At 49.6% G+C, this 21,928-nt stretch overlaps 5 protein-coding genes across 5 annotated transcripts; 1 reads left to right on the top strand and 4 right to left on the bottom strand.

Moving 5' to 3' along the window:
* Positions 1 to 754: 754 nt before the first annotated feature.
* AtWU_07485 (phenylalanine--tRNA ligase subunit alpha) lies at positions 755 to 2,367 on the bottom strand (the record flags this gene model as incomplete). Its single annotated transcript, XM_035502594.1, has 2 exons — positions 755 to 848; positions 905 to 2,367. The coding sequence occupies 2 exons, from the start codon at positions 2,365 to 2,367 to the stop codon at positions 755 to 757; spliced, it is 1,557 nt and encodes a 518-aa protein (XP_035358487.1).
* A 6,285-nt stretch (positions 2,368 to 8,652) lies between these two features.
* Positions 8,653 to 12,757, top strand: tcsC (putative two-component osmosensing histidine kinase (Bos1); the record flags this gene model as incomplete). Its single annotated transcript, XM_035502595.1, has 3 exons — positions 8,653 to 8,886; positions 9,022 to 12,669; positions 12,731 to 12,757. The coding sequence occupies 3 exons, from the start codon at positions 8,653 to 8,655 to the stop codon at positions 12,755 to 12,757; spliced, it is 3,909 nt and encodes a 1,302-aa protein (XP_035358488.1).
* Positions 12,758 to 14,137: 1,380 nt separating this feature from the next.
* AtWU_07487 (RasGAP C-terminus family protein) lies at positions 14,138 to 15,226 on the bottom strand (the record flags this gene model as incomplete). Its single annotated transcript, XM_035502596.1, has 1 exon — positions 14,138 to 15,226. The coding sequence occupies one exon, from the start codon at positions 15,224 to 15,226 to the stop codon at positions 14,138 to 14,140; it is 1,089 nt and encodes a 362-aa protein (XP_035358489.1).
* A 590-nt stretch (positions 15,227 to 15,816) lies between these two features.
* On the bottom strand, positions 15,817 to 17,433 carry AtWU_07488 (MCT family MFS transporter; the record flags this gene model as incomplete). Its single annotated transcript, XM_035502597.1, has 2 exons — positions 15,817 to 15,982; positions 16,037 to 17,433. The coding sequence occupies 2 exons, from the start codon at positions 17,431 to 17,433 to the stop codon at positions 15,817 to 15,819; spliced, it is 1,563 nt and encodes a 520-aa protein (XP_035358490.1).
* Positions 17,434 to 18,973: 1,540 nt separating this feature from the next.
* AtWU_07489 (uncharacterized protein) lies at positions 18,974 to 19,948 on the bottom strand (the record flags this gene model as incomplete). Its single annotated transcript, XM_035502598.1, has 3 exons — positions 18,974 to 19,708; positions 19,765 to 19,857; positions 19,907 to 19,948. 3 exons carry the CDS (start codon positions 19,946 to 19,948, stop codon positions 18,974 to 18,976), a joined length of 870 nt encoding a protein of 289 aa, XP_035358491.1.
* Positions 19,949 to 21,928: the final 1,980 nt, after the last annotated feature.

Below are 21,928 nucleotides of genomic sequence, written 5' to 3' on the forward strand. Positions count from 1 at the left end.
TCTCCAAACAACAAAAAGGGAATCCTTTTCACAAATGAAATGAAAAAACTTTTCTTAACTTTTCCATCAACAATTCAATTTCCATCCTGCTTTCATTTATTTCCTACACTTGTTTCGGATGGAACATACTTTTTTCCCTTGGTCCCTCTTCTCCCACTTGACGGTCGGGGTACCCTTTTCCTTTCTCGTTTGTAGCAAGCACACACTAGATATCATCCCTTATCATCGGCACATCAAGGCTTCCTCACTCCCCCCAATAAACCCCCGGAGAAGAGAAAGCAGAAGAAGGAAACCGTCATCTGGATTCCTCTTTTGTTCTCTTCTCTAGGTCAGGGGACATCCCATGAGTCAGGAGGTAGACAAGTAAACACGCACATCCACCGCCGAATATTACGCTTTACCGCCTGCTGAAGAGCCACTTTGCTGAGACTTGCATCGGGGCACAGATACGGGTGGGACATATCATCTATCTAGTTAAATCTCCTTAGGTAGTTAGTAGAAGAAGAGAAAAGAAAATGAAGTTTCAAAACTGAATGCTTTTCATTTCTACTCGTAACCGTGGTCCTTCGTTTCGTAGTTCTCTCTTTCTTTTTTTTTTTTTTTCTCTGTTTCGGGGTTCCTGTTTTGTGTGGTTTATATCACGTAGATCTATGTGGGAGTCATGATATCAATAGCGTGGTGGTCTCAACACGAAATAAGTAAAAAGAAAAGGTTCTGCCCATTTTTTCTTCTAGTCATTCATTGCCTTCTAAATCTAGTCCTTCTCAAGTCTGACGGCAGGGTTGGACTCGATGAAGCCGAGATCGACCTTGTGGCCCAGGAGTTCTCGGATGTTGCTGACGCCGTATCTGGTACATTATTAGTATCGAAGATCCATTCTGTATCGTGTTTGTTTCTGACTTACTTGATCATGGTAGGTCTCTCCAGACTCAATCCCCATCCGTAGACCTGCATGCCCTTGGGGATACCCATGGGTTCTAACATCTCCGGACGGAACATACCACTGTTTCCGATCTCCACCCACTTACCAAGGCCAGCGTGGTAACCGAAGATCTCCATACTGGGCTCGGTGTAGGGGTTGTAGGCCGGCTTGAAGCGGAGCTGGTGGATGCCCATCTTGGCGAAGAAGACCTCCATGAAGCCAATCAGACCACCAAGGGTGAGACCAAAGTCGGCAATGACACCCTCGATCTGGTGGAACTCGGCCAAGTGGGTGGCGTCGACCGCCTCGTTACGGAACACTCGGTCGATACTGAAGTATCTCGCCGGACGGGGGTTGGCCGCCAGCTTGTGCAGAACATATGTCGAAACCGAGGTGGTGTGTGTGCGGAGAACCAGCCGCAGCGCCTCGTCGGCATCCCAGGGGTAGCGGTAGCCAATGGATCCGTACTTGCCATTCTCGTGTACCTGGCGGACGTCCTCCCAGTACTGCTTGTAGTCGAGGGGCTTCTCCTGGGCGGCGTTCGAGGCCGGCTGGATGGACTTGATACGGTGAGGGTCGTTCTCTGGGTCCTCGCGGGGCGGGTCGGCCTTGACCGGGTCGGCGATGTAGAAGGTATCTTGAAGGTCACGGGCGGGGTGTTGCTGAGGGACGAAGAGGGCGTCGAAGTTCCAGAAACCCGTCTCGACGAAACGGTTGGTAGGCATCTCCTCGAAACCCATTTCGAAGAAGATGTTGCGGAATTCCTGGCGCACCTTGTTCAGGGGGTGGAAAGCACCAGCGGGCGTGGGGGCACCCTTGGCCTTGAAGTTGTAGGGCTTCAGCTGGGCCGTCTTCCAGGAGCCATTCATGAGCATCTCCGCGGTCAAATCGGTCTCCTCCTTGACGAATTCGCGCGCGAACTTGGGACCCTTGGAGATCTTGAAGGAGATGACCTTCTGCAGGGCGACCAGCTTGCGCCGCTTCAGATCTGTGAGGGCCTTCTGGTCGTTCAGAGTCTGAGTGTTCTTGACCGTCAGCAACAACTCGCGGGTCTCATCCACGATGGAATCGGTCGTCGCCCGCAGAAGATCCTTGTCCTTCTTGATCCAGCCCTTCTTGAAAGCATTGCCCTGACCGATCTTGGCGTTGTCCTTTCCAACGACTCCGGGCAATTCGGCGATCTTCAATCCGTCCATGGCAGCCAACACGGCTTGGAACACTTTGGCTTCGTGACTGCCATTTGTGGCGATTTCATCACCTTCGGGGGTCAAGACAGCGACCTCTTTATCGAAGGTCTCATACTCGACCATCTGTCGGGAGGCTAGACGGTCGAGGGCGGCCTTGACGTTTAGTGAGGGGGTGGAGGGGAAGGCTTCGCTGGAGAGGATGGAGGCGTCGGACGCGGACAGGGCGTCCAGGATGGGGCTCGTCATATCGGTCGCCATGATTGCGAGTCGTGAACCCCGAGGCACGGATCTAAGGGGCGTAAAAGGGTGCTGAGAAGACCGACTGTGCGATTGGGGACTTCAATCAGATACTTGCCCACTTTCCGAAATTGTGACTCTTTCGGGCACCTCGTCGATTACGGCGAACGTCAATGACCAGCTGTGCCGTCCCGTGACCAGCCGGTGGTTTTTACCCCGCCATCCGTTTGGCTGCTTTTCTCTTACTGATAGTTTAGTTGGAATCTAGAATTAAAACACTAATTATCGACATGTCATGACTCTTCAGATCGATCCCTCCGCAGTTTGTATACATGCAGATGTGTATGTATCCTGGACGATCTCAGAATGAGGGGTCACCAGTCTGTCTCTCTTGTGCCAATGCAATACCCCATGGTCTTTGCTGCTTAATTCCTGGCCACACACACCCCGGGGACCGGTTCCGCAGCTGAGCAGAAGATGTTCGCATGATCTTGCTTGAAGATCAAGCGATCAGATCAACTGCAACTACTGAGGTGGTGGTGTCGCTAGTAACACTCGGTTGCCCCCGACTTGCATTGGGAGGAGGGGGGTACTCAGAACCAAGAAGTGCGTGACAGAAACTGGAAAATGCAGCAGTCTGTGCAATGTAAATATAGCACGGGAGGAATTGATGATGCCGCTGGTGGAATAATTAGTACACATCACAGGCCGAAGCCTGAAGAATATATACTACTACCACCAGCGACTTATTCATTTCCTGCCATACTCACGCTGAACATCAGGGCGAGCACTGCATTTATCCTTAATTATTACTCCCAGCCATGCCAATGAGTGCGGATGGTTTCAATACGTGCACACTGCCCAGTAGTGATTGTGTAGTGACTATGCCTCTGCCGTTCGACGAGCTGCAGCCTGCCACAATCCGAGATAGTAGCAAGTCCTAGAGGCTATCTCATGCAGCCACACTACCCAATATGGAGGAGTGTACTCCGCATCGACTATAACTCACCACGAAACACGAGCAAGAGCAAGGTTTTGAGAATATTTACCTGGCTGACGGAGATTGCATCAGCGCTAGTGACCTTTTTTGTCTCCCGTGAGTCCCCAAGCGCAACGGCTCCGACCATAATCCGGGGACTCCGTAACTAAGTGACCTGAACGAAGGTTTGTCTAACCCATGCAGCTTCATTGCTTTCAGTCGTGGTTGTTGGCAGATGGGTTAGATACCGCGCCTTTTAGTCCGATAGCCTTGGCCAATTTAGCTCCCCATCCGACAGTTAGGCGAGGCTTAAGGAGAGTTAGTCGCCCATTTTTAATTGCAGTAATTGGTGGCCAGGGCTATTCCACGTACTCATTAAGCACATCGATGTCACCGGATCATGACTGGCTCGCGTTTCTGGGAAATCTTGCTTTACAGATTTTGAGCGGATCTCGAACAGTCGGTTTTTCCATGAAGTCATTTTTCAAAGCAAGCTTCAGCGATTTGGTACTTTGATGGTCCAGACGTGGCCCGAGACTGCTAATAGGTAGACCAGAATCCTAAGGATGTACTATGTATGTATGTATGCATGGTAGGGCGCAACCCACCTCCGTCACCCGGGGAAGAAATTGTTAGCAACCCCATGATGGATCAAAGTCTGATACATCTCGCATGTCGCTGGACAAGAACAGCAGCACCTCCTCGATGAGTAGAAAAGACGATACACACATACATACAGATAACCTGTATGTATGTATCGGGGCTCCTTACAGTAACAACCTTGAAGCTCGCATGAGAGTCCCAGACGGGCCTAGCTCGTGGGACTAAAGAAGGCCCTCCGAATTTGACTGGGTCTGATTGGCCGTTCCGTGGAACAGATGGGTCTCGCACGCGACCGTTGGGTCTGGACTGGGCGCCGTCGACGCCTCGGGGATCTTGTCGATACACATTCCCCGTATGAAGATTACCTCAGTCTCTCATTCTCGGCCATTCTTCCTGGAAACTCGCTGGCACTGCCCTCTACCATGTGTATTCTCCCATACTTGGAACCTCTCTTGCTTCGCTTTCACCATTCTTCCCCCCCACCATGACGCTGAGGACAGACGCCTCCGGTTCGGAGCGAGAGCCCGACTCAGGTCTCAAACCCGGATGGGAAGTCTAAAATTCAGAGTTGACCGACGAACCTTGGTCTTGGGACCTTGCTACTTCGCATACTAGCATTTAGGGGATCCGTAAGGTATCCGACGACCCGGGAAATTTCCAGACTGAACTTATCCGATGAACGCGAGGGCTGATTCATGCAGTCAAATAGGCAGCAGCTCGGTAGTTAAAAAGCCAAATCCACAGAGGATCTTCACGCAAGGTCAACTATCCGGTTAGGCATTACCACTACTGACTTGCCTATACCGTGTGCCCTTGTCGTTCCTGAATAGACTTGGGTTGGTTGATCTACTCCCTGATCATCCCCGATCAACGGTTAACGAGATTGATGGACCACTTCCCGTGGTATGGAAAGCGGCAGGTTTGTTTCCTGTTCCTGCACCTCCTTGTTCAGTAGTGTTTAGACCAGGGGGGGCTGTGGAATTTTGCTCGCCCTGTCATCCTGTCATGGCCTCTCCCGCGGGCATTTCCCTTCCCAAACCCAGCAAGCCATGAAATTGTCGGGCGTGTGATAGGTAATCTTAACCGGGGCCGACTCAAGCCAGCTAACTTGCTGGAGCCACGGAAAATCGATCGCCACTAGTCTTGGAGCCGATCAGCTGCGTTCCAATCATGACACGCTGGGTATGGAGCATAGCGAAAAGGTCAACCATCAACACGCGCGCATGGCGGACTGACCGTAAAATTGGCGTATTGGGGATGTCTCTTCGATGAATTTTAGCAGGGCGTGTGAGTGAGTGTGGCTTTGCTGATTCTGGCGGAGCCAAATCCCTTTTTATCTTTCCACCCCCAAAAGAACTATCGACTAGCGTTGATTGCCCCGGAAGGTATAAAGTGACTTTGGGCCTTTGATGAAGAGGAAGACGCAGCAAAAGTACATCCGTACCTGCCTGACTTCTTCGAGCCAAAAGCAGGAATGCCCGTGCGTTACAGGGCACCAAGCCTGCAGAGGGTTGTGGAATTTGTGGAGGTAGAACACGGTGTCGACGGGTTCTTTCCCGGAGGTTTCTTATGCCCACGCACCCACGTTTCAAAGGCGCACACACACCCAGGGCACACAGGATATTGAGGTGAGACACCCAAGGGACCACTTGCTATAATTATTCTCTTGAGACATGGTAGTCGCTTTAGTTACTTCCTTTCCTGGTGATAGTGGCAGTTCGATAGGTTCAAAAAAAGCAAAGAAAAGTTGTGGTCAATATCCACCTTGAATAGGCGCCTGTTGAACTTGAGACCGGATCCCAAGGGTCCTATCATATCTCGCTGCGTACCTGCTAGTGCTTCTGTAGTGAGAAGGGAGAGAGATGAGACCCAAGGTCGCACATACAGGCGAAAATTGCAGGCGAAAGAAATCATCAAAGAGAAGGAGAAAAAAAAAAGAAAAAAGTAAGCAAGAATCTGGAATTCTGTGACAGATAGATAAATAGATAGATAGAGCCGATCATCGATCACCGACCAGATAGATTCTTATTATTTTTCTTTTCTTTTCCTAACTTAACTTGCCGTATACATACAGTAGTAGGAATTCTGCGGGGAAATAAACATCACACATTTAAGGCGGCAGGCAGACAGAGGACGTGGCGGATTAGACGGCATCGGGGGACGGTTTCGGAGGGGGGACCCAGGCACGCCTCGCTGAAGGCCGCTAAACTCTACCCAACTAGTGGTCCCTGGTGCCTGCCTGACCAGTCAGTACATAGTATGGTGTCTATGAGTTTAGTACAGTACTCCTAGTAGTTGGTTTGAAATCATGTATTTACCCAAGCAGGAAAAGTTCCGGTCCTGTTCGCTAATAATGATGTTTTTAAGAAAAAAAAAAAAATAAGAAAAAGTTCCTCAGGCATCTATCTTCTGGGTTGGGTTTGCTGCCAGCTTTGCCAGGCCAGTTACTCAAGTAAAAGTAGATTCTTTCCCGACTGAGCGATTCGCCATCGGCTTCTCCTTGGGAATCGCCGCCTTAGGGCGGTATTTCTTTCTGTTATGTGGGTTATTTTATTTGATTTTACTTAGCTCTTTTGTTGATTGATATTTTATTATATTTCAGATTTAATTAATCCTTTCTGTCTAATTGTATTGAATACTCCGTAAATGCGAACGATATGTACTACTACCACTGCTGTGAATTTCTAGTGGAAGTGACAGAAGATCTTAAACTGAGAATTAATTCCTGGGGGGGAAGACAAGAATTAGCGATAGTGGGAAATAAGAACTACTAAATGGCTTAGAAGGTTTAAAATTAAATAAAAAAGTAAAATAGGGGAAAAAGGCCCCAAGAAAAGGTAAGGAAAAAGGGAAGACAGAGCCACCGATGGCAGAGGTTTAACTAGTGTACCTTGAAGTGTAAGTAGCAGCTACCAGCTTCGCAAGTAGCGACCAGCAGCCAGCCAGAAGGCCACAAACCGACTCTTGACTTTAACCAACAAAACCAGACCCAAACCAAAGCGAAGCCAAACCAAACCAGACCAGACCAAACCCCATCCGCGCCATCCATTCATTCCTATTCCTTATTCTCCATCCATCCATCCATCCATCCATTTCATCCCATCCCATCAAATCGGTCCAACCCCTCTCCTCCCCCCATCTCGTTACTGCTGCTGCTGCTACTGCTGCTTGCTTTGCTCTCTTCCCTTTCTCGCCCACATCTCTTCCCGTCCACTGAAAGTTCGCTTTCTGCTTCATGCGAACATAATTATCCTCCCTTATCCTTAACACCCATTATTATTATTTTATTATTTTATTATTATTTTTTATTTATCCTCGCTGTTATTATTATTATTTGCTGCAGTTTAGACTTTCCTGGCTTTTCGCCTCTTTTCCCACCTTTCTCTCTCTCTCTCACCCTCACCCCCCCCTTCTTCCTCAGCAGCAGAGGAAAGAAGCAGCATCGACACAAACAACCAAATCCTGCTTGCTTCTTCATTTTTCCTTTCCTCACACTTTCGTCTTCCTCTTACTCACAACTCCCACTCTTTTCCATTCTCACGCTCTCCCTTCGCCTTCTCGCTGACTGATCGAATCCCTCACTCCGCTTCAGTCCAAACCGAACTTTGCCCCCTTTCGGTGCTCTTTTCGTGTCTTCTCTCTCTCTCTCTCCCTCTCCCTCCTCCCCGCCCGACCTTTCAGCTGCTCACGCACTCTTCCCTCTTTGTCTGCAACTGTCCTGCCCGCTTGAATCTCATCCGTCCGTCTGGTTTCTTGGTCCTGTTCCCAAGGCCTTTCCCGACCACCACCAACAACCACACTTCCCTCCCCCCCCTTGCCCACACCACAAACCCACCGATCTTGAACCTCTTCGACCTCTCGCCCTCTCCACAAGACACCCCATGTCGTCCTAGCAGTGTCGCCCGATCATTCGTGTGTCAGTAACACGGCTTCCCGTCAGGTAAGCTAACTCATAGCCTGCCCGTTCGAATACCATCTTTGCTGCTTTCCCACTTTACTTCCGTTTTCCCTCCCTCTCTCCTCTTCCCCCCCCCCCATCCTCATCCATCCATTTCGATTTTCATCGCCTTTCCCTTCCTCCTCCCCTGCCGTCCTTTTCCCTCCTCTTTCTTCCCTCCTCCCCCCTTCAGCGTTCGACTCCTCCGAACCTCTCTCTTTTTTTCTATCTCCCTTTTCTTTCTTTCCTTTTATTACCCGTCCAATCATTGTCCAACATCCACATTTTTCCTCTTTTCCTTTTTCTCATTCCCATTTATTCTCCATTGATGGCTTTCCCCTCATTCCCCTTCTTCGCCCTTTTTTGACCTCCGCTTCTCGATAATTCTGTTTTACCTTTTGGATTTTTCCCAAAAATCTTTTTTCTTGGATTTTTCCTGGGGGTTTACCGTTTTCCCTTTTCTTACATCTCTCCCCTCTTTTGAGGTGTCTCCAAATCTTATTATTTTCGGAGTCCACTCCCGTCACCTCTCGATAGACTTTCGCCCTTCCTCCTATCTCCCCTCCCATCTCCATCTCCATCTCATGTCCTTCATCCTACGCGCTTTCTGAATTTTTTTTATCTTCCATTTTTTTTGCCACCATTTTTATTATCACCTCTCTATCACCTTGAATATTTCTCACATGCGGTGTGGCAATTTTTAGACGCATCGGGGATCGAACAGAAATTTCTTCACGACCTGCATATGTACTTATGTCCGTTATTTACTGAGACGTCCTAGGGCACAATGGCTGGCGCGGACGAAACGCTCGCGGCCGCTGCTGCCATCCTGAGAGGTCTTGCGAAAGAAACTCCTTCCTCCAGCGCTCCTCCCTTCGACTTCGAATTCTCCCACCCTCCCGCCAATGGCTACGACACAAAACTCGCAAAACTCCCGGGGGAATCGAGTTCGGCAAAGGCAGCTTTTGAACAGGAGTTGGAAGCTTTGGTCCGACGAGTCCGTCATCTGGAATTCCAAAATGTCAGTCACCACCAGTCAACCCCCAAATCCTCCCAGTCCTGTCTCACTCCCGGCGAGGAGGACGCTGATTTCCTCTGGTCCTTTGGTCTCTCTCGTGTTTCGTCCCGTGACGGTTCTGACTCTTGCCTCTCACAGCATCAAAAAACACAACAACCACCCCATGGATCCAGGCGATCGGCCATCGAACCGGAAGACCACGAAGTGGAGGAAGACATCGATGATGAGGAGAGTGATGAAGATGAGGAACTGAACTCAAGGACACGTTTGGTACGCGAGGAGGATATCAGCTACCTACGGAATCATGTCCAGAAACAAGCGGAGGAAATAAGTTTTCAGAAGGATATCATTGCTCAGGTCCGTGACGAATTACAACAACAGGAGGAGCAAACACGACGGGCTTTGACCAAGGTCGAAAACGAAGATGTGGTCTTGCTGGAGCGGGAGCTACGCAAGCACCAGCAGGCCAACGAAGCGTTCCAAAAGGCCCTCCGGGAAATCGGCGGCATCATTACCCAGGTCGCAAATGGTGACCTCTCCATGAAGGTGCAGATTCACCCGTTGGAGATGGACCCCGAAATTGCCACTTTCAAGCGTACAATCAACACCATGATGGACCAACTACAAGTCTTCGGTAGCGAGGTGTCGCGAGTCGCACGAGAGGTCGGAACAGAGGGCATACTCGGTGGTCAGGCTCAGATCACTGGGGTGCATGGTATCTGGAAAGAGTTGACGGAGAACGTCAACATAATGGCCAAGAATCTCACCGATCAGGTCCGTGAAATCGCTGCGGTCACGACAGCGGTCGCCCACGGTGACCTGAGCCAGAAGATCGAAAGCCGGGCCCAGGGTGAAATTTTGGAACTGCAGCAGACGATCAACACCATGGTGGACCAACTAAGAACATTTGCAACGGAGGTCACCCGCGTCGCGCGTGACGTCGGTACGGAAGGTGTGCTTGGTGGACAGGCCCAAATCGAAGGGGTACAAGGCATGTGGAACGAACTCACGGTGAATGTCAACGCCATGGCGAACAATCTTACGACACAAGTGCGAGATATCGCCACGGTTACCAAGGCTGTGGCGAAGGGTGACTTGACGCAGAAGGTTCAGGCGAACTGCAAGGGGGAGATCGCAGAGTTGAAGAATATCATCAATTCCATGGTTGACCAACTACGGCAGTTCGCACAAGAAGTCACCAAGATCGCCAAGGAGGTCGGTACGGATGGTGTCCTGGGTGGTCAAGCCACCGTCAACGATGTGGAGGGCACATGGAAGGATCTAACCGAAAATGTCAACCGTATGGCCAACAACCTGACCACCCAGGTCAGGGAGATCGCCGACGTGACCACCGCCGTCGCCAAGGGTGATTTGACAAAGAAGGTGACGGCGAATGTCCAAGGTGAAATCCTGGATTTGAAGAGCACGATCAACGGCATGGTGGACCGGCTAAATACCTTTGCCTTCGAAGTCAGCAAGGTCGCACGTGAAGTCGGCACGGATGGTACACTGGGCGGTCAAGCCAAGGTTGATAATGTGGAAGGCAAATGGAAGGATCTAACCGACAACGTGAACACCATGGCCCAGAATCTGACCTCCCAAGTGCGGAGTATATCAGACGTTACGCAAGCCATTGCAAAGGGTGACCTTAGCAAGAAGATCGAGGTCCACGCACAAGGAGAAATACTTACGTTGAAGGTCACCATCAACCACATGGTTGACCGACTGGCCAAATTCGCAACTGAACTGAAGAAGGTGGCCCGCGATGTCGGCGTGGATGGCAAGATGGGTGGTCAAGCTAACGTCGAAGGAATCGCTGGAACATGGAAGGAGATTACAGAAGACGTCAATACCATGGCCGAAAACTTGACGTCGCAGGTGCGTGCATTCGGTGAGATTACGGATGCCGCCACGGACGGCGATTTCACCAAGCTCATTACGGTCAACGCATCCGGCGAAATGGATGAGTTGAAGCGGAAGATCAACAAGATGGTTTCCAACCTCCGAGACAGTATTCAACGTAACACGGCTGCCAGGGAAGCTGCAGAATTGGCCAACCGCACCAAATCCGAGTTCCTTGCGAACATGAGTCACGAGATTCGGACGCCCATGAACGGTATCATCGGGATGACGCAGTTGACCTTGGACACTGATGATCTCAAGCCGTATACTCGAGAGATGTTGAATGTCGTGCACAACCTGGCAAACAGCTTGCTCACCATTATTGATGACATACTCGATATCTCCAAGATCGAAGCGAACCGTATGGTGATCGAGAGCATCCCGTTCACCGTGAGGGGAACCGTCTTCAACGCCCTGAAGACGTTAGCCGTCAAGGCCAACGAGAAGTTCCTGAGTTTGACGTACCAGGTGGACAACACCGTTCCTGACTATGTCATCGGTGATCCCTTCCGTCTGCGGCAGATCATCCTTAATCTTGTCGGCAACGCCATCAAGTTCACCGAGCACGGCGAGGTCAAGCTCACCATCTGCAAATCTGATCGAGAGCAGTGCGCTGCAGATGAGTATGCGTTCGAATTCTCCGTCTCCGACACAGGTATCGGTATTGAGGAGGACAAGCTAGACCTCATCTTCGACACCTTCCAGCAGGCCGACGGATCGACTACCAGGAGGTTTGGTGGAACAGGTCTTGGTCTGTCCATCTCCAAGCGCCTAGTGAACCTGATGGGTGGTGATGTTTGGGTCACTTCGGAATATGGCCATGGCAGTACCTTCCACTTCACCTGCGTTGTCAAACTGGCGGACCAGTCTTTGAGCGTCATCGCCTCGCAGCTGATGCCGTACAAGAACCACCGTGTCCTTTTCATCGACAAGGGCGAGAATGGTGGCCAAGCCGAGAATGTGATGAAGATGCTCAAACAGATCGACCTGGAGCCGTTAGTGGTGCGGAACGAGGATCATGTCCCGCCGCCTGAGATCCAGGACCCGTCCGGCAAAGAATCCGGCCATGCCTATGATGTGATAATCGTGGACTCGGTGGCCACTGCTCGGCTGCTGCGGACGTTCGATGACTTCAAGTACGTTCCTATTGTCTTGGTATGCCCGCTGGTCTGCGTCAGTTTGAAGTCTGCCCTCGACCTCGGTATCAGCTCCTATATGACCACGCCCTGTCAGCCGATTGATCTCGGTAATGGTATGCTGCCTGCTCTTGAGGGACGGTCTACACCCATCACTACGGACCACTCCCGGTCGTTCGACATCCTTCTGGCGGAGGACAACGACGTCAATCAGAAGTTGGCTGTGAAGATACTCGAGAAACACAACCACAACGTTTCTGTCGTCAGCAACGGTCTCGAGGCTGTAGAAGCCGTAAAGCAACGGCGCTACGATGTTATTTTGATGGATGTCCAGATGCCAGTCATGGGTGGCTTCGAAGCCACTGGCAAGATCCGGGAGTATGAGAGGGAAAGTGGTCTTAGCCGGACACCGATCATCGCGCTAACTGCACACGCCATGTTGGGTGATCGAGAGAAGTGTATCCAGGCCCAGATGGATGAGTACCTGTCGAAACCTCTGAAGCAGAACCAGATGATGCAGACCATCCTCAAATGTGCTACGTTAGGTGGTTCCCTTTTGGAGAAGAGCAAGGAGTCGCGCATCTCAAGTAGTGGTGAAATGCACCCGGTCCATCACAGTGGGCCTGATGGCAAGAGCCAACAGCGCCCGGGTTTGGAACCTCGATCCGTGACCGCAACCAGTACCATTAATCGTGGTGGTGGCCTCGCAAGCCCAAATGACCGAGTGGATGAGCTTGCCGTCGAAAGGGTGAGTCTTGCACCTGCACAGTTGCGAAAAGGACCTTTGTCATACTAACGGGTTCTACCAGGCACTGCTGCGGTCCAACAGCTCGTGAGACGCTCTCAAGATATCCTTTCGCTTGTTTTCCTTTCATCTTTCCGAATGGCTTCGATGCAAACCTTATACCCTATCTCTTTATGCTGCGCCTGTAAGAAATGTTCTTTGGCCTGGTGACCTATTCTTGGCACCCCATCTCGTTTTATTCCTCTCAGTTTCCCTTCGGGAAAACTTACATCTTATGTCCCACCGCATACGCCTTCCGCTTTCGCTTCGTTTCCCCAGCTTCTCGGTCGATTTTCCTGCTTTTGCATACGTTTGTCGCTGGTAACATTGTCGACAGCCGAGCCATGGCATTTCTCATTTTGCCTCTCTTCTTCCCTTTCTCATCTGCCTATACTATAGTGTGTTTTGATTTCGGTTGTTACTGTTTATGCCAGTAAACCTCTGGTGTAAGGTGTTTGGCGCAAGGAACCACAGGCGGGGTTTCTCCATATAAACCTGCGGCATGGAATGAAGACAAATACGGGCGAGTCAAGCAATGGTCAAGGGAGCCAGCATCCTTCTGCTTTTGCTTGCGGAAATTCTCTTGCACATGTTCCAGTTATTTGCCCGGCAGCTCTTTTTTCTCTTCTCATCTAAACTCGTTCCCCCTTCTAACGCATGCTTTTTGCGACCCGAGTCATCTTCTCCTTCCTATTTGTATTGTATTTAATCTTTTCACACTAGCAGATGAGCCCCTTGGTTGGGGATCAGGAAGACCTGAATCAGCCATAACTTTTCCTTTTCTTCTACATTTTCATTTTCACACTGTCGGCGTATGCCGACACTTTTCCCTTGTAGTAGGGACGTTGGTTTAAGGAAGTTATATCTTATCGTGGTATATATTAGAGCAAAAGCAATGAGGTAGCTAGGTAGCTAAGTAGGTAGAATCAGGCGCAATTCGAGTCATTTCATCTGAAGTAAAACAGCATACATTTTATCTACTCTCTTCACCACCAATTAAATCACACACACACACACACACACACACACACACACACACACACATACTGATAGACAGAGAGAGAGAGAGAGTGTGTGTGTGTGTCTATGTGTATATGTGAGACTCCTACTATTTACCCACCACGAAACCTTCTAAGAACGACTGCCTACGTACCTACCTTCTATACCCACCATGCCTCCCCCAAAAGAACGAAAGAATGAATGAAGTCGAACCAACAAAAGAAAACTAAGATCATTAAGATACAGCTAGTCAGACATAGAAAAGTACGAGAGAGATATCCCAAGCAACCAACAAACAATTTTCGATTTTATCCCCTACTCTCCAAACCTTCAAAAGATGTTACCTAAACTACTAACTTAGCAAAAACTTCACCCCCTTTTCGTCGTCCCCATCTCCCTTCAACTAATTCAAATACCCATTTTCGTCCGCCGCTCAACGCCCACCAGTAGGCTTCGGCTTCAACGGCGGAACCTCAATAATCCCCGTAGCGTTTGCCGCGAATCCGCGCTTGATCTTGGATTTCTTGGTAGTGGTGGTGGGGGTGGGGGTAGTCTTGGATTCGGTTGTGGATGTAGATGTAGAAGTGATGCTTGGGTCCTGAGAAGACTTTGTGGTGGCTTGTTTCTTGGTTTTGGTTTCAGAGGCGGATGTGGAGTCACTAGCTGTAGCTGTAGCTGTAGCTGTAGCTGTAGCTGTAGTTGATGGGTCTTGGGATGGGTTCTCTGTGGTGCTGCTGCTGGTCTTGTCTGCTGCTGAAGAGGAAGACGAAGATGAAGGGGAAGGCAGGGTGAGAAATGTGGATGATGATGGATCAGTGTCGGTCTTTGTCTTGGATGTAGCTTCTGTGGTGGTGGTAGTGCTATCGCTTCCCTTTGAAGAGGTCTCAGTTGGAGAGGGGAGGAGGATGGCAGGGGTAGAAGTAGCAGTTGCAGTTGCAGATGCAGATGGGTCCGCGGAGTCAGTCGTCTTCTGGGTTGTCGTCGAAGTAGCAGTAGGGACTGAAGTCACGGATGTCTTAGTGGAAGTAGTGGTTTGAATGGGCTTTCGGATGAACGAGGGACCATTTCCATTCCCATTGTCAGTATCATCATCGTCGTCGTCGTCATCATCATCATCGTCATCGTCGTCGTCATCAGCACAACCAGACACTACAGCGCCAGTGGAAGAAGGAGAGGCCACGCAGGTAGACAGGGCTCTGATGCTGCTGCTGGTAGGCCTAATCACAGAGGCAGAGGCACTAGAGCTAGGAACTGCGTCTGTGGCGCGAGCCTCGAGGCCCTTGTCGGCGGGGCCGATGGTTGCGGTGACACCGGCGCAGGGCAGCGAGATGGTGATGGTCACGGTGGCTGTGATGCCGGGGAAGCCGGGGATGCTGGCGGCGCTGACGTCCCCGGGTTGCCCAGGGGCTGCGGTGGGAGCGGGCACGCTGGCTGGGGCGTTGCCATTGTCGACGGTATCGACAGGGGCGGAGAGGGCGGCGGACGCGAGGGCCAGGGCTAGGATGGTGGTGCGGAGGTACATGATGGATTGCTTTCTTTTGTATATGGAGCAAATATAGAAGAAAGAAATGAGAGATAGAGAGGCGACTTTGGAAGGGAGAGGATGCAATTGACCTGGCTTGAAGCGTCGCAGCTGAAAGGGAGAGAAAGAGGGTTTATATAGTCATGTGAAAGGTAACGGCATGATGCTCGATAGATGTCATGGGGGTTCTAGACGATGATGTCGCTATCATGGTGACGCCGCACACCAGAGATTTAGGGTCTATGGTCACCTCACAATTGGGTCTTGGTGGTTGTTCTAGTCGGCTTATTTTCTGGGCTAGAAGGTAATATGCTACTCGATTTGATGGGTCCATTGAGTGATTTTGTAAGGATTAGACATTGATGTGCGGCAGATAGCCACAGGCCAGGGCTTAAGCTAAGAGTTTTGACGGTACCATGTTTGGACCGCTCTAGATTCCATGTCTTGAAATGTCATGGGGATCGTTAGGTTCGTGAGTCTATTAGACAATAGTGGGTAAGTTTTTGTTGTTTCTTCCGTCAGTAGCGGCAGGTAAATTGCTCATTTTGTCGCATAGATAGTCATGGATGCCCGAATCGGATGCTATTCCCTCAGTATATCGCTAGTGGGTGACGCCAGCCAACGTGAATTACCTTGACCAAGGTGACGCAGACGAGGCCAAGAGCGTAGCAGCAAGTCGTGAAGGTAATCAAGCCCCAATACTCGCCATTGCATCGCGACAGGATCTCTCCGGCGATTGGAATGCCCGTAAGGGTGCTGTAGAAGGTTAGCTCATACTTGTGGAACCCTGACAGGTACATGATAACCTACCCGAAACTCACAATCGTGTACGCGGTAGCATAGTACCTGCCGTAATTCTCGATCTTACACAGCTGAGAAATGCAAACAGGGGTCAGACTGATGTTGCTGCCGCTTGCAAAGCCAAAAATAACGCAGTACACAACCATGACAGGTACACTGTTGCCGGCCGGAAGCCAGAGACACGCGTTGCAGACGAGACATAACGCAACCGTGGCGATGAGCGTATTGAACCGTCCCAGATAATCGGCCACAAACCCAGGGATCCCTCTACCGAAGAATGAACCCGCATTGAGGATCGCCAGGATCTGGTACGAGAATTTGGAGGAAACGCCATGAGCCAAGGCATAGGAGGAGATGTAACTGATCGGAATGAAGAGGCCCCATTCGATGAAGAAGACACCAGCTGTGGTAAGAGCGAATTTTGGTTCCCGGAAAATACGAAAATCGGGCAGCATGTTCTCCTTTACAGCGGGCTTTTTGGGCAACCGGGACTTGATCAACAAACACGCAATGGCCACTGAGATAAGGCAAAGAAGCGCAACCACCCGGGTTGCCCATGCGAAACCTATCTTGGGGAACAAGGCCTCCAAGGTAAGAGGGAAGACAACCCCTCCTACAGAGCCACCTGTGGCAGCAATGCCAGTTGCAACGCCACGTTTCTCGTTGAAGAAATGGCCGATCGCGGCTATTGCGGGAGTGAATATGAGCGAGGCTCCAATACCTCCAGCGACACCGATGACCAGCATGAAATGCCAATACTGGGTGCAGAAACCCAGAGCTACCATCATGACGATGACCAGTATAGCACCCGACAAGACCAAGAATCGAGGACCTTTGGCGTCGAAGACTGGCCCTATCTGTACACCGCAGAAAAAGGTCAAAAAGGCGTACATGCCAAAAATCCAGCCCGTGGTTCCAGAGCTGTATTCTTTAAGCTGGTGATCCTCAATGTAGGCCTGGAAAGTTCCGATGGTGTTCACCAAGCCAAGGGAGCCAAAGAGGCCCATGAAACTACCAAAGACAACCAGCCAGGCCTCTAATCCGCCTTCAGGATAAGTGTTTCCATCTGCATCCGTGGTGACTCGAGTCATCGGGGCGCTGTGTGTGGAGCTGTCCGAGCCAGACGCTCCAGACGAGGGTCTCTGGAGGCCATCTTCAAGCGTTGTCTCTGCTTGCGGTAGGCTGCAATCGGTTTGGTCCCCTGTATGAGACTGTTCCTCCGTCACGTTGATGGCTGGACTTTCATCATGAGATTCACGATACTCACGAGTGTCGGTTGTACCATCCAGGGCCTTTTCTCCAAACTGGGGAGAATCTGTACCATGAGAACCAGGCAAGGTTGGAATGTTGTTGCTTTCACGGTTTCCGTCCGTCTTTTCTATGTCTAAATCGGCGGAAGACCTCATTTTATCGCCCTTCCGACGATAGAAAAGGTATCGAGCTACCGCAGACCGTTCGGCTATAAGGGGCCTAACCGTATGTGCGTGATATCACCCCTCTATTTGCAATGCAGGATGAGCGGGGTTTTGCCGGCTAATGAGAAACACACAGAAAGAATTTTGGGCCCAAGGTGCCCACAACCAGGATATAATGTAGAGGTCAGACGAGGAAGGAGGAACTAATTTGAGCATACGGCTACCCCCATGAGCCCAAGTCTGACTGGATGCCAAAGTGGCGATGAGGAAGTGCTCTGATATGATCGGGGAAAAAGGTTGAAAAAGCACAATTGGAACCACAGGGTCTTTAGCAGCCCTGTTAGCTCCGCAGTGGAGGCTTTTCCCTTCCGGTGCGTTTCCCTCGGCTGCTCCCAGTAGCGGGAATCTTTCCCATTGGCGAACCGTCGGCCGGCGGGTGGACACTCTGAACAGATTGTATTTAGGGCTGGTGTTTGTTCGTGTAAACCTTGATGAACGTGAAATGTTGCGTAGTCACTGAAAGTCTGGAAAGCCATTTCATAAATATGAACACTTTCATAGACATTATTGCGGCGTCGACAAGTCAGCGTTCGGATGTAAAGGGGAAGTTGCTCTGTGAACCATTTATTCTCTTGCTCACAGCCACTTTGCAAACATGTCCAGGTATGTATCCTTTACAATAGAATCATATAGGGAGTCAGTGCAGGTCAGCCAGAGAATGTCTGTAGGCATTGTTCAATTGAGGGAAAGAGAAATCAACTCGGCAGAGCAATCCGAGGTCGTTTCCTTCAATATCCACTTTTGGAACCCTAACAATTTGCTGCCGTGGGAGAAGACCTGACAGATTCAGTTGCCGTAGGGCACAGGACATCAAAAGCCTGTGGGAAGCGTCAGTTCCTTGTCTAATTGAATGGCCGGTACTATGTGAATAGTCTTTTGTTTCTTTTAATACACTCCATGGCTGCAGACAGACTTTTACGGCATGAGTAGTGTGAAAAGTTTTGCTGAGTGTTCATTTATCTTAGGTTTATCCAATTCGAAATCCCATCATTATTCACTCCTTTTTGGTACTCGAAGCCCTGCATTGTCACTTTATAAATAGATTAAAGTAGAATATCCTATCAGTAACTATGTCGCTGTAGACTTCACGTGTCCGGCTCGGTAGCTCACGAAAATCAGTTAAGCATCCACAACGTGATAAAATTATTGATTGATTAATTTCTTTTTCTTGGTTTTTACATATAAGGCTATAGATGGTCGGCTGATGTCCAGCTATAGAGGGTACTATGTTAAAATAGGTATGCCTTGCGCTGTATCACGTGCGACAACACCTTGCACATCCAGCCTTGTCGCATACCGCTTATACATGTGCCCTGCCTAGACAAAGGTCGGAGCGTTCGGTGATACGGCCCACACTAGGATCCATTGTTTGAATCTAGAATATCTTCATCCGGATACGAGGTATGTGATTGTTGTACAAATTGAAGCTAAAATATTTGTATTCCAGATAAATTCACTGAGTCAAATTCTCCTACTCAGAGGTTTCTCCGCTGTTTTCTTCCAATCTATAGGGAGGCCCTAAGGGTGCACCCCACTTATAGGAATCGCCAATCTCAGCATTATTCCAGCACGCACGTTCCTTGAGATAACAAGGGTCGAGATTCGCAATTTCGGCTGCGTGCATCGCTTTTTCACGATAGTAACGGATTGCTCGTCCACACTCGTCGTACCAGATGATGAGGACAGTCCCTGCGTCAGGGCCTTCGGAGGCCAACGTTTTTTCATCAACAATGTAGATGTGTCCCGCCGCTAAACGGAAGAGGTACTCCGAATAAAAGCAAATCCAAGGGTTGCCATCCTCCTCAGGGTCATAGCCGCTTTCCTCGGCACGCTGGGAATCCGTCTCGTCGGATTCAATTCCCTCTTCTAGGGCCTCCTGGACATTCTCTTCATATTCTTCGAACAAACAAGTATTATCCAGTAGCTGTGGGGCACGAAGAAAAATCTTCTCCCAGTTGGAACCAAAGTTATACAAAGATGAGTCGTTGAAAACTGTAACTGAGCCGCCGACCTTAGTATCGATGTAATCTTGAATCCGGGCCCACGAGCCTTCTGTAGAAGGGTCGTAGCAGGTGCGGAGCCAGCATGGATCGTCGTTCAAGTCACGCTCAGCAGGTTGGCGGATACGATCTAGTAGCTCTTGACTAGGTACTGGAAGGTCTCGAACAGACCTCTTCCCTAGTCTTCGCTGCTGGTTTCGATACGGCTAATCCGATAGGTTAGTCTTCTGGTTGGAGTAATGAGAGGTCAAAATAGAATTACCTCGCGACCGCAGACTCCGAGTGCCACATATTTGGCGAATAGTTCCTCGCGTTGGGCATCATCGCATAGCGGCGAGTCTTCTTGCCAATGCTCCTAGAATATTGTCAAAACATGCATATAGTCGCTGAGTAATAAGTCTTACCAGAAGGAACAGGTCAGCCTGCCAGGCCGTAAAGGTTGACATCTCGCAGACTATTCTGAAGGATGCTGGTGGGACAGTTCGAGAGATTTGTTCAAAATCATCTCGGTACTTAAGCCCTGGAGATGAGATGGCTTTCTTGGCAAGGGCTTATCCAAGGTGAAGTTGGGAATACCTTAGAATTGATAAAGGACTCAGGAAAGCAAAGCGGGGTTTGATATAAATTGGGAAATCGGATATGAGTGGAAAGAAGAGAAAAGAAGTGAGGGTGTGCAAAAAAAAGGAGCTGAAGATGGGATAAGCTTAACCCATAATAAGGGTCCGCCCCATTATAAAATGCGGTCCGCTAACATTAGCTTCATTAGTAACCTACTCCAAGCTTGGTTATGTAGTTAGTATCTAGACTGCCATAACAATTATCTTGTTTATTCATTTTACTGTATACTCTAGATAGCCAATAAAATATACTTTTACTGTATTCTATCACTTTATTTTGCTGTTTTGCTTGCTTTCACTATAGAGCGCGCCTCAACATAATACATTATTCTCTGTGAATAGTTATCGAGAACTGAATTGATCTTCATTGGTTTAGAATGTGATTTCCCTGCAGCGGTTTGAAGACTATCCTTGCTCCCAAGTTACATAGAAATAAATCTTGGCCGGAAATTAAATCCAGTTTGATCTACCTGATGGATCGTGTTTCCTCTGAATCGCTAGCAAATAAGATAAGTCTATCAAACGAACTCTTTAACATCCACACACAAAGTACTACTATATGTGTAAAAACCCTTCTAGGCGCTCTATGTATCGGGACCTGCAGTTCGAACCACCAAGACCTGCCATTGACAAGACTGCATGGCGGAAATGCGGTGTGACATACGGACGCATAAAAGCATGGCACAGGTCGTATTGAGAGCTAAAGTTCGAGAGACACAATCGATCTCTTGTATAAGAAGGGGCGTTTCCCTGCCGGTTTGATCCTCTAGACAATCGTTCTACACCTATATCCGTCTCGCTGACTTGCTTGTTCGCCTACTCATTTCTACACTTGAATTGATTTTGTCTTACAATATGTCGAACCCGTATTATACTTCGAGCTCTGCGAGAAACAACTCGGGCAACACAAATCCATGGGCTTGGACCAACGCGCCTTGGGCCCCGAGCAGTAACGGGAACAGCTTCTCTTGGAGCAATAACTGTGGCAACACGACGTCGAACAATTGTGGAAACACCACCAACACAAACTGCGGAAACACAGTGACCTACAATAATAACGGCACCAAGACCTTTCATACCGGAGACATCACAAGCAACGGCACCGGTGGGAGCGCTACCTCAACAACCACAACTACGGCGGGTCGGAATGATTCATCGACTGTGTCGGGAGGAAATGGGTCGGGAGGATCCATATCTTTGAGCTGAGAGTTTTTGGGGGGATCAGTCGACTGATCGGCCTCTCTGCTGAGGGGATGGGGCGGGAATACGACAGCAGCGCTTGTGCTTAGGGTGGTGCGGCTGAGTTGCTGTTGATTCCCGCAGTGAGACTGGTCCAAAATATGTGATTCTGTAGCCAAATCTGAATATACAATTCCTACTCAGACTTCGGATATTGCCTGTTGTTCATTGGCTGCACGACAGGTCGGCCTGTGAGATAGTGCCTACTAATGTGCCTTATCAGCCAGCTCTGTAAATCATTTCCTAATCATATATAGAGTATACACAAGAGCTGAAGGTACTGCGGGGGTGAATGTGAGAAGGAGGCCATCGCATTGCACATAAATGAGACTGTAGATCACTTGGATTGCATCGGACGTCTATCTCTCCTTTGAGTAATCCGGAAAAGAAATAACGGTTTAAAATTGCCTGGCAACCACCGACAGGTCGGCCTCTGAGACGGTGCCTAGTATGATGCACCTTATTCGCCAGCTCAGCAAATCATTACTGATCACATATACTACACACGAGTCAGGTACTGCTGCGGGGTCGAATCATCTACATAAGCCAAAAAAAAATTGACGGCAGGAC

The sequence above is a fragment of the Aspergillus tubingensis genome (genome assembly GCF_013340325.1).
Source record: "Aspergillus tubingensis WU-2223L DNA, scaffold_8, whole genome shotgun sequence".
In the NCBI taxonomy this organism is placed as follows: Eukaryota; Fungi; Ascomycota; class Eurotiomycetes; order Eurotiales; family Aspergillaceae; genus Aspergillus; species Aspergillus tubingensis.